Raw genomic sequence first — 14,184 nt, 5'->3', positions numbered from 1 at the left:
TCTTAAAAAAATCAATCTTCGTAAAAATACTAAATAAGGAACAATTCAGAAGAATTAGGACTATTATAGAAATATTATGATTACTTGAATAGCATTTATATCGCCGCTGCAGAAGGTACAGCAGGCCCCCAAACTTTAATCCAATTTCCGACACCAAAAAGTCTAAATCCAGTCTCCTTCAGTAGTATAGGGTTAATTCCCATTGATCTCTCGCATTTGTGAGGCTGTCACAGTCGGTTGGTTTTACCTGTCACGAAATCCTTTGTATCCCTTTTATAAAACACCACCTCTTTCTATAAAAAGTGACTGGAAGAATCCACAATCGTAAAATTGCACGTGCCTGAGCAGAAAACTCCTATCTTGGGATTTTCTCACAGGCGTGCCTAAACCGACCTCTGCTCCTGGAAGGTAAGTTGCCAGAGGGAGAAGCCAGGGTCAGCCCACAGGAAACCCTGTTGCAGGATTTCTAATTTCCCCCTTAAGCTGATCACTTTTTTAGGAGTTCCCGGGCATTCTCTAGTCCAAAGTCCTGGCCACCAGGTTACCATCATTTTTTTTTTTTTTTTTTTTAACCAATTTGCCATCCCCGCCCCTTCCAGAAGCCCTTTTGGGAAGAACTGACTCTCGTGACTGCCCTATTCCATACAGTTCCCGGCGCCCCCCCCGCCCCCCCCGTCTCGAAACGGCTTCCCCGCTCCAGCCCAGGAGCCGGGGGTCCCCAGACCACTTGAGAGGAAATTCACAGCCCTCGCCCCCTGGCTCGGCGTCCCGGGTGGTGAGGGCGCTGGGCTTCCCGGGGTCCCCCGAGCGCTGCTCGCGACCCGCCGGAGGTGTCCAGGGGGCGGGGAGCGCGGGTGGGTGGGACCGGGCCGGTGGGGGAGGGGCGGGGAGGAGGAGGAGTGTGTGCGAGCGTGTGTGGCTGGGGGAAGCCATTGCCTGTTTAATAGTTGCTGTTGCTGCACTTCCGCTTCTCTCCCAGCGAGAGAGAGACACGAGTGGCCAGGCCCAGCCGCAGCCGCAGCAGCAGCCGCCGCGGCGGCACGGAGCAGCCAGACACAAAGAGAGGTACGGGGATCCCCCCCGCCGCCAGCCGCCCCCCGGCCGCGCCGCCGGGCCTCGGGGACACTCCTCGCCGCCGGGTACAGGGCCGGAGGGTCGGAGAGGGGCCGGGCCCGCCCGCGGGGGATGGGCAGGGAACCCCGGGCCGCATGGGGTGCGGGGGCAGCCCGCGTCGGGGGCGGGGGGGCGCCGAGGCTCGAACTGTCAGCGCTGCCCCGGGAGCCCCCCGCTGGCCGGCGAGGGGGCCGGGAGCGGGGGAGGGGAGGCGGGGGAGCCCCGTTTTCCCCCGGGGCGGGGGCCCGCGGGGATTAACCCCTCCGGGGCTGACGGACTCATTGTTATTCCTCCGCCGAGGAGGCCGAGTCCCCCCCCCCACCGGGGGTGCCGATCGGGCGTGTGCTCGGGACCCCCGCCCCGGCCGCGCAGCCCCGAGCCGGACGGCCGAGGGGCGGGCGGCGCGGAGGGGCGTCGGGGCGCGGCGGGGGCTTCGGGCCTCGCCGCCTCGGCCCCCCCACTGGTCTCTCCCTTCCCCCACCCGGGCACCCGCTCCCCGTCTCCGTCCCCCCACCCCCTTTCGGCTTCCTCTCGGCCCTCCTCTCTTCCCGACCTCGCCAAACTCCGCTCCCGGCCCCCCGGTCCCCCGCGACCCCCGGAAAGCCGCCGAAAAAACAGCCCGAGGCCGGCCGGTCGCCGGGACCTTCCCTGCCCGCTCCGGCCGGGCGCCCCGCGCCCCCGCCCGGCCGGCTGCTCCCCTCCCTGCCCCGAGGGGAGCCCCGGGGGGCGAGGGAGGGGCTGCTCGCTACGCCCCCGACCGTTTTCCCACCGCGTCCCCCAGTTGGGGCCAGAGATAAACAAGCAACGTCCGATTTGCAAAAGCCGTGATGGGCCTGAAGACTTTGGAAAGCGAGTGGAGGGCGGTGGGCGGCCGGGTGCACCCCGGGCCAAAGCCCTCCTGACAGCGCCCGAGTTCCTTCTGTACACTGGCTGCATGGTTTTTGTGTTTCTGTTTTGTTTCCCTCCCCCTGCAGGGGCTGTTTGCGGGGTGGGGTGGGGGGTTCGCTATGTCGGATGACGATTCGAGGGCCAGCACCAGCTCCTCCTCATCTTCGTCCTCCAACCAGCAAACCGAGAAAGAAACAAACACCCCCAAGAAGAAGGAGAGTAAAGTCAGCATGAGCAAAAACTCCAAACTCCTCTCCACCAGCGCCAAGAGGTACCGTACCCCACCCCCCAACGCCAGCAGGCTTCCTATTTCCCGAACGGACTGCCTCTTGCTGCATTTGGTCTGCCTCCAAGGAGGGTAGCTTAAACGCTCCCCACGGGTTATGTGTTTTTAAAAAGGAAAAAGAGGGCCTTGGAAGCCCTAATGGTTTTTCTCTGTTGCTGCTTCTGTTTTCTCTTTTAATCATGGTCCATATGCAGCTGTTGTGGCTTGCCTTTCCCATATCTTGCTGCAGTTTGTAAGAATCCTTGTTAGTATTATTAGCGACCCCCAAATCTGATTTCAGATGACTTGTCCTATTATAATCACTAATCTGTGACCCTCCCCAAGGCTGGCATCCCACTTTATTACTAATACCTGCCCGGACAGCTCTATCACAGCGAATTCTATTACCATTTTACTTCCTTCTCACCTGTTGCACATATGATCTGTTTCACAAATTGCATGAGGAATAACTAACTCACATTAGCAGAGTAAAACATGTAATAGGTGGAGATAGATGTTTTCGGATGGAATTTAAAGAGATGTTTCTGCTTTAGAGAGTTGAGGCAGGTGGATGAATCAGTAAACGATGTAAAATGGTTATTTAGGCTATTTGGGGGATTCTTTGTTGTTCTCTTTCAGAACTTCAGTTTGCCAAATTTCAGGGGAACTCACATTTTTTTCATGCTATTTTCTCTTAGGCTGTACAGTTGTTTTTTGGTTTTTGTTTTCAAGCTGAAGTCAAGCAGTGGCTCTTTTTCTTTTCTCTCTTCCTCTTACGTCTCTGGAAGAAGCTACCTTTTACCTTAATCTTTTTTCAGTAGCAGTATCCTCTGATCCCATGACCCTTAAAGTAATCTCTAGCAGATTCCTGGGAACCCTCATACCTTTTCATAAATCCTTCTGCTGTCAGGTGTACAGTCATTAAACTTTAAAGTGGCAAACCAGAAAGATAGTAAGGAATCCAAATGGTAGGTTAGAGAGAGATATCTGTCTTAAAGAATGTAAAATAAAATGGAACATGAGGCTTTAGATCTCTCCACTGAGTAGTGAGCCAAAACTCTCAGTTTGAAAGTTTGTCCTGTCATTCTCCCTGACTTGAAATTTGGAAAGTTGGTAAAGTGCTTTGGTGACCTGACCATAGGAGGTTGAAGGAATGACTTCAGCTTATTGCAAACAGCGTAGAGGTGTAGAGTTAAGTGGCAAGATGTCTTGGCAAGATTGTTCTCATTTTCAGAGGGTTAGTTTGATTGCGTCTCAGCTTCCCAGGAGTCCTGACTGGCTCTCCTTGATTAGCCCTGTGCTGGTTCTCCCCCAGAATTTTGGCTTCTACCCTGCCCACTTTGGATGGGGCTTTCCTTAGTCACCGCCCCCCCCCATCCCAGCTTCTGGGCTCCCCGTCCAAGCTGGGGCAGCTTTTGGCCTGACCTAAAGGTAGAATATGTGCTTTAGGTCATTAGTATTTTCATATTTTGCTGCATATCCCTGGTGTACATGAATATATTTGGGGATTAAAGGCACAGGCATCAAATATAAAATAGTCTACTTTGTGTCAGCAAATTAGAGGGGATTTTTTTCATTAGACACAATTTGTCCATATATGCTAAGGAGGTTAAAAACTCATTTGGAAATGCTTGAGAAAGAGATGGTAGGTGTAAAACAAATGAAAGGTGGGAAGCTACCAACGGTACTTTTATGTATAAAGTTAACATCAGCTTTAGCTCCCTGGGAATCTTGCTGAGAGAGTGGCTGTTAGTGCAAAGCAGAGCTATGGTTAATGGTAAAGGTAAAGAAGTGGAGAGGGACAGTGTATCCAGGAAAGAATAAGGGGAAAAGTCATGGTAGTGGGACCCTATAGATGCTGCTCTGGGAAATGGGTTGATTTGGAAGGTGGGTGTTGCCCATAGAATTGGAAAAGGCACATTACACCAGGAGATAGAATGAAAGAGAAACCTGAATTGGCAGACGGAAGGTTACTTAACTGCATGTTGGAAACGGCATGTTGGTTTTGAGTCCACGCGTAAAGGAAAAGCCCCCATCAAGGGTGGTGTGGACAAGAATGACTCTGGAATGTATGTGTGGGTTACTCTTACGAATCTTTTACCAGTACTCTAGAAACGGTGCGGGTGTTGGTTGTAGAGATGAAGTGGACAAAGCTGTCTGGCATTATACTTTTTAGGTATTAAAGAAGCAGCTACCTTTTCAGTGAATGTTTTATAGGGAGAGGTTGGGTTGACAAGGAGAAGTGAAGTCAATGTGTGTTTTTATAACAGTTCTGCTCAGGGGGAGGTTATTTTGGCCCGTGTACATAGGTCTTAACATATACAGTTATTCTAGTAGATCAGGAAGCCAGGGTTCCAAACTTTTAGTCTGACATGCAATAATGAGTCAAACAGCAGGGATGCCAAGGACTCCGAACTGAAATAATAATTGATAGCAATAGAATTGAGCAGGACACAGCTAAGTAGGTATCAGAGATAGTAGTGAGCAAAGCCCTTTCCAAAGTTCACCAGAATTTGTAGGGGACAGGAAATGTCCTTCAATAGGAAAGTTGAAAGAACTTCCCTAATCAGCACCCCAATCAGAATTAAATTTCTCTTTACTTATAAATGGAAAGAACAGTGTCTTCTGAAACCTATATTCCTCATTGCATCTAGCCAGCCTGTCTTTCTACCTTCAGAAAACCTCTGGGAAGAGAAAAGCATCCATTGCGATTTTATGTATGTATGTGTGTGTGTGTGTTAGTTTTTTACTACTGTGCTGCCTCGGTGAGATTTTTAAGTTGTAACGTAGCCCTTTAGGGCTTTATATGATAGGAGCAGGAAAGGTTATAAAAATAGAAGGCTCTATTTAGAAGGTGGAGGAGGCTTAAAGTCCTCAAACTTTGTCGTAGGAATTGATGCTCAAAGCGCCTAGGTAAGCTGAAGACAAAGGCCATGGCTCGGTGTGAACTGCCGGGTGGCGTCGGCCTAGGGGTGGGGGATGGGCTCTTTGTAGCGTCGTGGGCCGTTGCGGAGATGGGAAACTGGGTGGGGGTCCCGGGTTCTGAGCCGGTGTGGGGTGCAGGCCCAAGAGAAGTGAGAGGGTGTCCGGGCTAGAGCAGGGCCGGGCAGGTGAGCCGAGAGGGCGGCCGGTGCACCTGTGCGGGCCGCGGGCCGGGGTGTCCGGGAGGCAGGCGGCGGGCGAGCTGTGGGGTCCCCAACCTGGCCCGAGGCTTCGTCCGCGGCCGGCGTGCGCGCGGGCAGGGGGGCGGGGTCGCCGGCGGGGGCGGGGCGGCCCACCGGGGTCCGCCGTGCGGCTCGCGCCGCCCCCAGCCCGACGGCGGCGGCTGGTCAGCCAGCGCCCGCGGGCCTCGCCGGGAGCGGCCATGTTGGCTTCGTCCCCGGGGACGCGGGTGGCCTGGGGGGGCGCTCTGGGGGGGAAGGGGGAAGCACCCGAGGTGCCGGACGGCCTGGGGGGGGCGCTCTACGGTGGGGGAGCACCCGAGGTGCCCGTGCCCGGTTGCCGGGGGGGGCGCTCTGTGGGGTGGGAGCACCCGAGGTGCCCGGCGGCCCGGGATGGAGGGCGCTCTGTGGGGGGAGGGAACCTGAGGTGCTGGGTGGGGGGGCGACCGCGGGCTCCGGGGTGGTGGTGGGGACGTGCTCTCTCGCCCCCCCCCCCACATTGTGATACAATTCCGGAAACTAGCTGCGAGTGAGGAGCTTCAAAACGATTTCCTAAGTGGAAATTGGTGAGAAATAGCCCTGCCGTAGTGCGTGAGGCGGGATTCGAACCCAGGGCGGTGGAGGGCCGGTTCTTTCCTCGCGGGGTGCAGGTCCTGTTCCCCGGCAGCTCGGTCCGCGGCGGCGGGGTGGGGGGGGTTGTCTGCCCTGCGGGGCGGCCGCCCACCCTGATTCTCTCTCCCCCCTTCGCTTCCTGTCTCCAGGATTCAGAAGGAGCTGGCGGACATCACTTTAGACCCTCCACCCAACTGCAGGTGAGCTCCTTTTACATTTTTTTCCTTTTTTTCTGTTTAAACTTTCAGGTTTTTTTTCTCGTCATTATAAAGTTTTGCTTCTGTTCTTTGGTTAATGCTTGTTTGGGTGCTGACATAAAGTTAACAGCTGAAATTGAATAACCTGAATATAACGTTTTGATGAGCGTCTGACCATGCAGTCTCATGTCGAAGAGAAGTGGTGGATTTATTTGGAGTGGACCCTTGTACGTATGTGTAAAGTGAATTCAAAGATGTATGATCGCTTGGTCAGGGATCTTTGATAGGTCATTAAGGATGATGTAAAACCTTTTAGATGCTTAGGTACATTTTAGTTTAGAAAATTGCTTTGCTGTCTTAATCTGTTATTCATGCTCTCTACTAAGCTGATAGAGCATAGAGTTAAATTAAGCACTGGATCCTCAAACTTCTATAAATTTTGTTGGACTTTGGGCAGACCTATTCAGGACATAATTTGTGGCTTTGATAAAAAGGTTTTGCCTTAAATTATTGTATAGATTTAAACTCTTCCATGGGGATATTTTTCCTAGAAATAGCTTTATTTAGACTGTATACATAATGTGTGTTTCAGTTTCAAAACAATTTGATACCAGCTTTTGAAGGATTTGGTGATGATTTTATTTAGAATAGCCATTTGGTCACTGTTGAGTCAAGGTGGAAGACTTGATGATTTTACTAAATCAGCAGTGAAGTGAGGAGGGACTTAAATTACAACAGAGCCATTTGAGAGAGATTAATTGTTCCATTCTATTACTCCCATAGTTTAAAAATTAAGTATAACAGTTAATCTCATTCTCAGTTCTCAGGATTGTTATTGGAATGGGATGTGAGGTTTCAGAAGTGTCCTAAACTTGTAGAGGTAGAGGAAGAATTTGTTACCCACAAGAAAATATTCAGTGGCTTTACACAGAATTTAAAGGGAGCCTGTGGAAATATTCAGGAATATGGAAAAGCGAAATGAAATATTTTGCTTATGAACACTGAACTTTCTAAACTATGATTAATGGAGTAAATGGAAGCTTTAATACTGCCATTTTGGTAACATGTTCTTAATGTTGGTCAGATGTGCGATGTTCTTTAGTAAAATTTTGTCCCTGTTTTGTAAGGAAAGTAAGTCATTTTCAGTTTGAAATGCTCTTAAACTATAGTTTGTAACCAGTTAATCGTTCTGGAGGATTTCTCTTATGGCTGTTAAGAATCTTTTCAGACTGTTGTCCTGAACAGTGGAGAAATGGGTCAGGCTTAGGGCTGGGGTGGTTTCGTTTTTCATTTTAGTGGCATCGTTGTTCTGATGGAGGCCTGGAGCTTCCCTTGGTTGGTTGTGTTGAACCCATGGGCTTTCCCCGTGGTAGATCTGTGCTGTGTACTTATTGCCCCTGTCTGGTATGACGTCTCTTCCATGTGTCTCTTGTGAGTTCAGACAGCTTTAGCTGGTCAAGTTACCAAGTTTTTAAAGCATGGTTTCAAAACTTATAACATGTATCAAGGCATAAATGGCTTTCTTATAAGTGCAATGAAATTTAAAATTGTGAGCAATTTGAAGGTTTTCATGGAATTAATCACTTTAAAAAAATCAGATAAGTATACTTTTATTTCATACCATTTTAGCCGAGTTCCCATGTGAGAGATATGTGCTGCTGAACATGTAGAACTTCTTATCCTTGGAAAACCCTCCTAATTACCCCTTCAAGGTGAAACCTCTGACCATCACCTGTGGGTCAGGCGAAGCACCAAACTGGATGGATATTGGGTGGGGGGGGAGGAGACAAACTTCGACATACTTAAAACATTTTGAAAAAATATCTCTGATTTCAGAGAGAACACCAGGCATTTTTATTTTGCGAGAGAAGCGTGTGTTATGTAGACTTTTAAAAGTAAAAACTGCTTTATTTTCTGAAGACGTTCTTCAGTAGGGCTGTTTAAGTAATATGAACTGCAGTTTCTACTTTTGGTTGGCTTACTAGCGTTACTCACAGAATGTTATGTAGTAACCCCGATATTCAGCTAACTTAGGTGAGTTTGGTTTTATGTTTTGTATTGGTACCTTATAGGATGGAGTTATTTACTGTTTTAATGTACATTGTTTCAGATGGAAATGGATAATTTGCAGATACTTTTTGAAATTAGCTTCCAATTAAAATGTGAATTAAGTGATCTGTTGAATGTGTGCATTTTTTTGTACTTAATGTTATTCTACATGAAAGCTTGGTTCTTATGAAGTTGTAATTTCACCAATTGTAAATTATATTTTGAATGAGTTAAATAATTAGCTTTCAATTAACGTGTTTTATACCCTGAGCTTTTGTAGAACTGCCTTTCTTCAGTCAGTATTCAGTGTGTGGTTTTAAATTTAAACACATTACTTTATTAAAATACAGCAGTGGACATATAGGAACCTCTCAGTAAACCATTGGTTGTTGCAAATCAATGGGAGAGTGCCTTCTCCTGAAGGTGTACTGGATGTGTTCGGTAATTTTAGCACTTGGCAAAAATATTTGAATTCGAAGTTATTGAACTTCAAAACTTGTGTGAAATGCAATTTCTAAAAAAGTTATAATGTGTGAGCACGTCAAGTTAAATCCTCAGTGTTTTATGTCGAGTAGATTTTTTTAGAACAAAATGTGGAATATATTCAATGACGAGGTCAGAAGTATTTTAAGTGAATTTTAAAAGTTGCTGTATATTGCCATTTAAGTCACATTCCTTGGTATCTCTGGACTGTTTGGTTATATTTATATGTACAGATGTAATAGTCTCTCAACTCATGTACCATGCTTTTGGTTGTTAGGCTTTTTTCCCTGCATTTTGACTCTTAATCATTTAGGAAAAAAATGCTGTCTTAATTACTGTAATGATTTCCTACAGCATTGGATTGTAAAATTATGCCTTTTAGATAGCTGGTGAACTCTGGGCCACTACAGTCGGTTTTGTAGCTATTATTTATAGCCTGGGGCTCACGCTTTGCTTAATTGACTAGTTATAGCTATGTAACTAACCTGTAGCCATAAATGTCTGTAGGCAGTATGTCTGCACATAATAAATGACACATTTTGCCCAAGTCCTTTAAACTTCAGATTTCACTTAATAGATATATTGGAATTATGAGTAAATGCTCACTTAGTGCCACGAAACCTAAAAATTAAGATTGGGAGGGGGTTCTGTTTAGGACAAAGTGTCTTCAAGAAGTCATTAAACATTTCAAGCATGGTGGAGAATAATAAAAGTAAGATTTCCTTTTATATTACTTTATTACATTTTGACCATTATTTTTCTGTTTCCTAAATATATAAACCTAACTAAGTCAATGCTTTTTATTTTGGGGGGAGAACTAGAATGTAATCAGATATAGTTAGTTTTAAAATTTTACAGCTAAATCGCCCATTTTTAAAGATGATGTAAAGGCTCACATGAAGAGCATTAAAAAAAATGTCAAGTAGTTGTCTAAGAAGCTTTTTCTCAACCATCTTTTCCTCATTTATTAAAAGGGCTGAATACCTGGCTGGCCTACCTCATAGCATTGTAAAGTTCAAATGAGATTAGAGTTTTCTGACTGTGTTAGATGGTGACATTGTTGGAACTGCCCATTTAGCTCTTTAATAGCTCATCTTTTTTCCTAACATTGCCTTTTATTGCTTGTATTTTAAATACAATTTTAGGCCATTACACAATTATGATATAAGAATGTGTGTTTTTGAAATGCAGAAGTTGTGGAGTAAAAAGTGGAAGGATCCCCCTCATGACCTCTTCTGATCCTGCCCCTTGCACAGAGATGCTCCAAGTTAGCACAGATCGTTTCTGTGAATTTACATTGTCGTATTTTGTGGTTTTATAAAATCTCCTGGCATTGGTGGTAATAATCATGAGATGTCAGTTTAGAAATCCCAGGCTGCTAACCTTGGAGTGAAAAGAGATGATCCTTTTCTCACAACAGTAAAGGCTTATACATCTCGTCCAAGTTTAGCATGTTTTGTATACTTGTTTGGGTTTAAGAATTGGGTTCAGCAGAAGTCATCCTGTACAAAACCCTGTATCATCTTACCTGCTAAAAAATGTCCTTCCTTTTATGTATCTTTCATTCATCTGCTAATGCCTTAAGGATATCAGTGTGACTTCCAGCATCTGAATGATGTTCAGTATTATCATAATTGTCATTTGGAGAGTTACTACTACAGTGTGCTTCCCTGTGTGTGCAAAAGGTAGTGTGGAAAAATAGAACTGGGAGACTGGCGTGGCAACAGATCAAAGTGGCACCCAGAGCAGGGTCAGGTTCCTGAAATTAGATCATCACCTGGGGCCCGAGTGGGTAGGGAGGAAGGAAATCTGTCTAAAAGTGAATTGTTTCCTAAGTGAGTAGGAACTCTTGTGGCTGTTGTGCTTTACCGAATGACCACGTGTGTGGATTGTAAAACTGTACTGCTGCTGTTTCTCATAAAGTGAAAAAGAATTACCGTAGGGGGACTTCCTTGGCAGTCCAGTGGTTCGGACTCCGTGCTTCCACTGCAGGGGACTGGGTTCCATCCCTGGTCGGGGAACTAAGGTCCCGCGTGCCAAGAGGCGCGGCCAAAAAAAAAAAAATTACTGTATGACCCGGCATTCTACTCCTAGGTGTAGTCCCAAAAGGATTGAAAACGGGGACTCAAACAAATATTGAGTCAGTGTTCCTAGCTTCTCATAGTAGCCAAAAAGTGGAAACAACCAAGTGTCCGTCTACAGATGAGTGGATAAACAAAATGTGGTCTATACACATGATGCGACATTATTCAGCCATTAAAAAGAATGATTTTTTTTTTTTTTTTTTGGCCGCACAGCATGGCAGGCAGGATCTTGGTTCCCTGACCAGGTATTGGACCCACACCTCCTGCAGTGGAAGCGCAGAGTCTTAACCACGGGACCACCAGGGGAAGTCCCACGGAATGAAGTTCTGATACATGCTATATACCATGAATGAACTTGAAAATACTACACTGGGGAAAATAAGCTAGACAAAAGGACAAATATTGTATGACTCCACTTACATGAAATACCTAGAATAGGCAAATTCATAGTGACAGAAAGATGAGAGGTTTCCGGGGGCGGGGGAGGGGAGAATGGGTAGTTATTTCTTAATGGGGACAGGGTTTCTGTTTGGGGTGATGAAAATTTTGCAAACAGATAGTGGTGATCGTTGCACAACGTTGTCAGTGTGATTAATGGCACTGAATTGTACACTCTCCAATGGTTAAAAATGGCAAATGTTACATACTTTACCACTCCAAAAAAGTAAAAAAAAAAAAAAAGACTATACTGCTGTTAAAATGTTATCGGTATTTTGAGGGAAAATTGCTTATAGTTTAGGAGGCAACACTTCAGTTTTTTGGGATTCATGTACAGGATGCTAACGTTAGGTTCCTGTCACAGACCATGAGTGCCTGTCACGTGTGAAAAGTCACTGCCTTCAAGGAGTTCATTGTCTAGTAAGCATGGTGAGAAATGCCCGTACAGATTTGGGATCGTACTTGGAAACGCGAAAGTTACTTGGAAAGTTACTTGGAAAGTAACTAGTAAATGCAGATAACATATTTTAAAGGTTCAGAGGAGTGACATATTACTCTGACCCGGGTGCGGGGGGTGTGTCTGGAGCAGGGGAGGAGATGAGAAGTGGGTGGGAAGAGTGAGGGACACCTGTGGGGGGAGTCCAGCGCAAGCAAAGGCATCGCAGAGGAAAGGCACGAGGGTGCTGCTGGGCGGCAGGGAATCAACCTGCAGCCAAGGACGGGAAAGAGCGGGGGAACCAACGGATAAAACGTGCGTCCTCAGTGTCACCGGGGGGCCTTCAACGTGTTTTACTGATACCGGAGAACAGCTGACACCCTTTTGAGCTGGAAGTGTAACCCAGTTAGAGCTGAGCATCTGGACAGAGACAGAGCAAGGGCTGCGTGGAGCTGCTGCTGCAGTAGTCCAGGTGGGAGGCCAGGTGGGCCTGGGTTGGGGACTGGTGGTGGCCAGCAAAGTGGAGAGGGGAGAGAGGTGGACAGCAGTAGAATCAGAGAACTTGGCCACTGATTTACATGTGAAGGACTTGAAAGGAGTCAGGGGTCTTTGGGCGTCGGGGAAGGTGGTGGCGCCAGTAGCAGCCGTAGACGAGGTGTAACAATGTGCTTTGTTGGCCACGCACAATGCTTAGCATGTTGCTGCTGCGCAGTAGGCGCTCGGGAAATACTTGCGTTTCGATTATACGTTTGAGCTTATTACGAATCCGTCATTGAACTCGCAGATCTACCTAGCCTACTTTTAGACTAGACAAATTAAATAGATTATAAACTCCCTAAAAGGCATGAGCCATGATTTCTGTCTTTGATTCTGATCCTACCTGTTTTTTCCCCCAACTTTTTAAATTTGAAAAATTCCAAACCACAGAAGAGTTGAAAGAATACTGCAGGGAACAGCAGCCTTCACCCTGATACGTCAGCCGTGCACGTTTCACCTTGTTTGCTTTGCCTCGGTCCCATCTCCATATATTTACTTTTGCGGAACCATTTGAAAGTGAGGCACAGGCATCGTGACGCTCGTGTGTTTAGGTTTCCATGCGTTGAATCTGAGGTGGGCTGGCTGGGGGCTGAGGCTGGAACCGGCCTTGAGGGTCTACATTAGATTTGAAAGTGGGTGATAAAGTACATACACCCTGTCACCCAGGGAAGAGGAGAATTGAGACTTGTGCTCTGAAGGATGCCGCAGACGAGGGATGGGAAAGCAGAGAGGACCTGGAGAAAAAAGACGCAAGGTAGGAGGAGAGCTGCGAGCCCTAGGGGAGGTTAAGGTTAAAGTTATGCTTTGCAGAGTGAGAGGAAAAAAGTGAAAAGGCGAGAGAGGGAGATGCAGTGTTTTTTGAACACGATTGTAGAGAAGGTAGTAGAATATAGAATTGAGGCTGTAAGTGGAGAGCGTGTATTTTGGAAGGCCGGTGGCCTGAACTTGATGATGGAGGGACGGTTTCTAGAGGACTGGAAGCCTTCGTGGTCCTTGACTAACAGTCCAGCTACTTGAAAAGCAACATCTGTCCCCAGTGTTCTTTGGTTTGTTCTTTCCCGGGAGACTTCAAGTTCCTTGAGAGCAGGGGTTATGTCTTTGCATCCCGACATTGTCTGAGAGAGTGGATAAACAATAATACATATTTGTTAAATTAAAATACAAACACAAAAACCTAATTTGGGTCTGATGATTTAATGGAACGTCCTCATTACCCTCTTCAGAAAATAATTGCAAGAGCTGGGGAAATTGCTGTTGCATTTTACTGCTGTCCGTCGCTGGCAGTCTTTCCAAGTTGGCACCCAAGCGCTTTTGGCAATTTTCACCTTCCCGGAATCACAGAGGAGCTCTGGACTGCAGTGTGATACAAAAGATGGTGCTGTGGGCTACATTGGGAAGATGTATACAGAAAATGCCAGTACCTCTGATTTGCATGCTTTGACTTTTTAGGATTATTGTTTGCCAACAAATGAGTATGGGTTTAGGAGTGCTAAGTAAATTGGGCTTTCCGGAGACGTTCCTCACATCCCAGGGCTGTTCCAGAGTGGGTTATGTCGGAGATGCTGGCATCGCCTGAGACATCTGACACATTCCCCATCATCAGTGGAGTGAGACAGGGCTTCATAATGGGCCCATTCTTATCCAGCCTCTTTTTTTTTTTTTTTTTTTTAATCCAGCCTCTCTTATGCAGTCATGCTCTAATGTGAAACAAAGGGCCTAGTAACTGGTGTCAGAATACGCTTCTAATCCTCTGGGAAACTTCCTACTCTGAAGGCTAAGAAGCTCATCAGAGCTCCTTGCTGGAGAACTGTAATCCAGGAACTGCTGTGTGCTAATGGTTCCTTTCTTGAAACATACATGCGAGTGACAGTGAATTGCTTGTAGAGTCCATGCCACACTGCATAGATGACAGACTTGTAGG

The 14,184-nt window shown here is 46.9% G+C and overlaps 1 protein-coding gene across 1 annotated transcript in view; it reads left to right on the top strand.

Annotated features, from left to right (window-relative positions):
* Positions 1-920: 920 nt before the first annotated feature.
* Positions 921-14,184, top strand: part of UBE2E1 (ubiquitin conjugating enzyme E2 E1) — a 76,350-nt gene continuing 63,086 nt past the window's right edge. The window contains exons 1-3 of the mRNA XM_060149519.1: positions 921-1,065; positions 2,088-2,272; positions 6,189-6,239. Of these exons, the coding sequence (XP_060005502.1) occupies positions 2,121-2,272; positions 6,189-6,239 (203 nt within the window). The 5' untranslated portion in view covers positions 921-1,065; positions 2,088-2,120. The remainder of the gene's footprint in view (positions 1,066-2,087; positions 2,273-6,188; positions 6,240-14,184) is intronic.

Source organism: Lagenorhynchus albirostris, chromosome 5 (genome assembly GCF_949774975.1).
Source record: "Lagenorhynchus albirostris chromosome 5, mLagAlb1.1, whole genome shotgun sequence".
Lineage (NCBI taxonomy): Eukaryota > Metazoa > Chordata > Mammalia > Artiodactyla > Delphinidae > Lagenorhynchus > Lagenorhynchus albirostris.
Note: the sequence above shows the minus strand (reverse complement) of the source record. Positions and strands in the feature narration are given on the sequence as shown.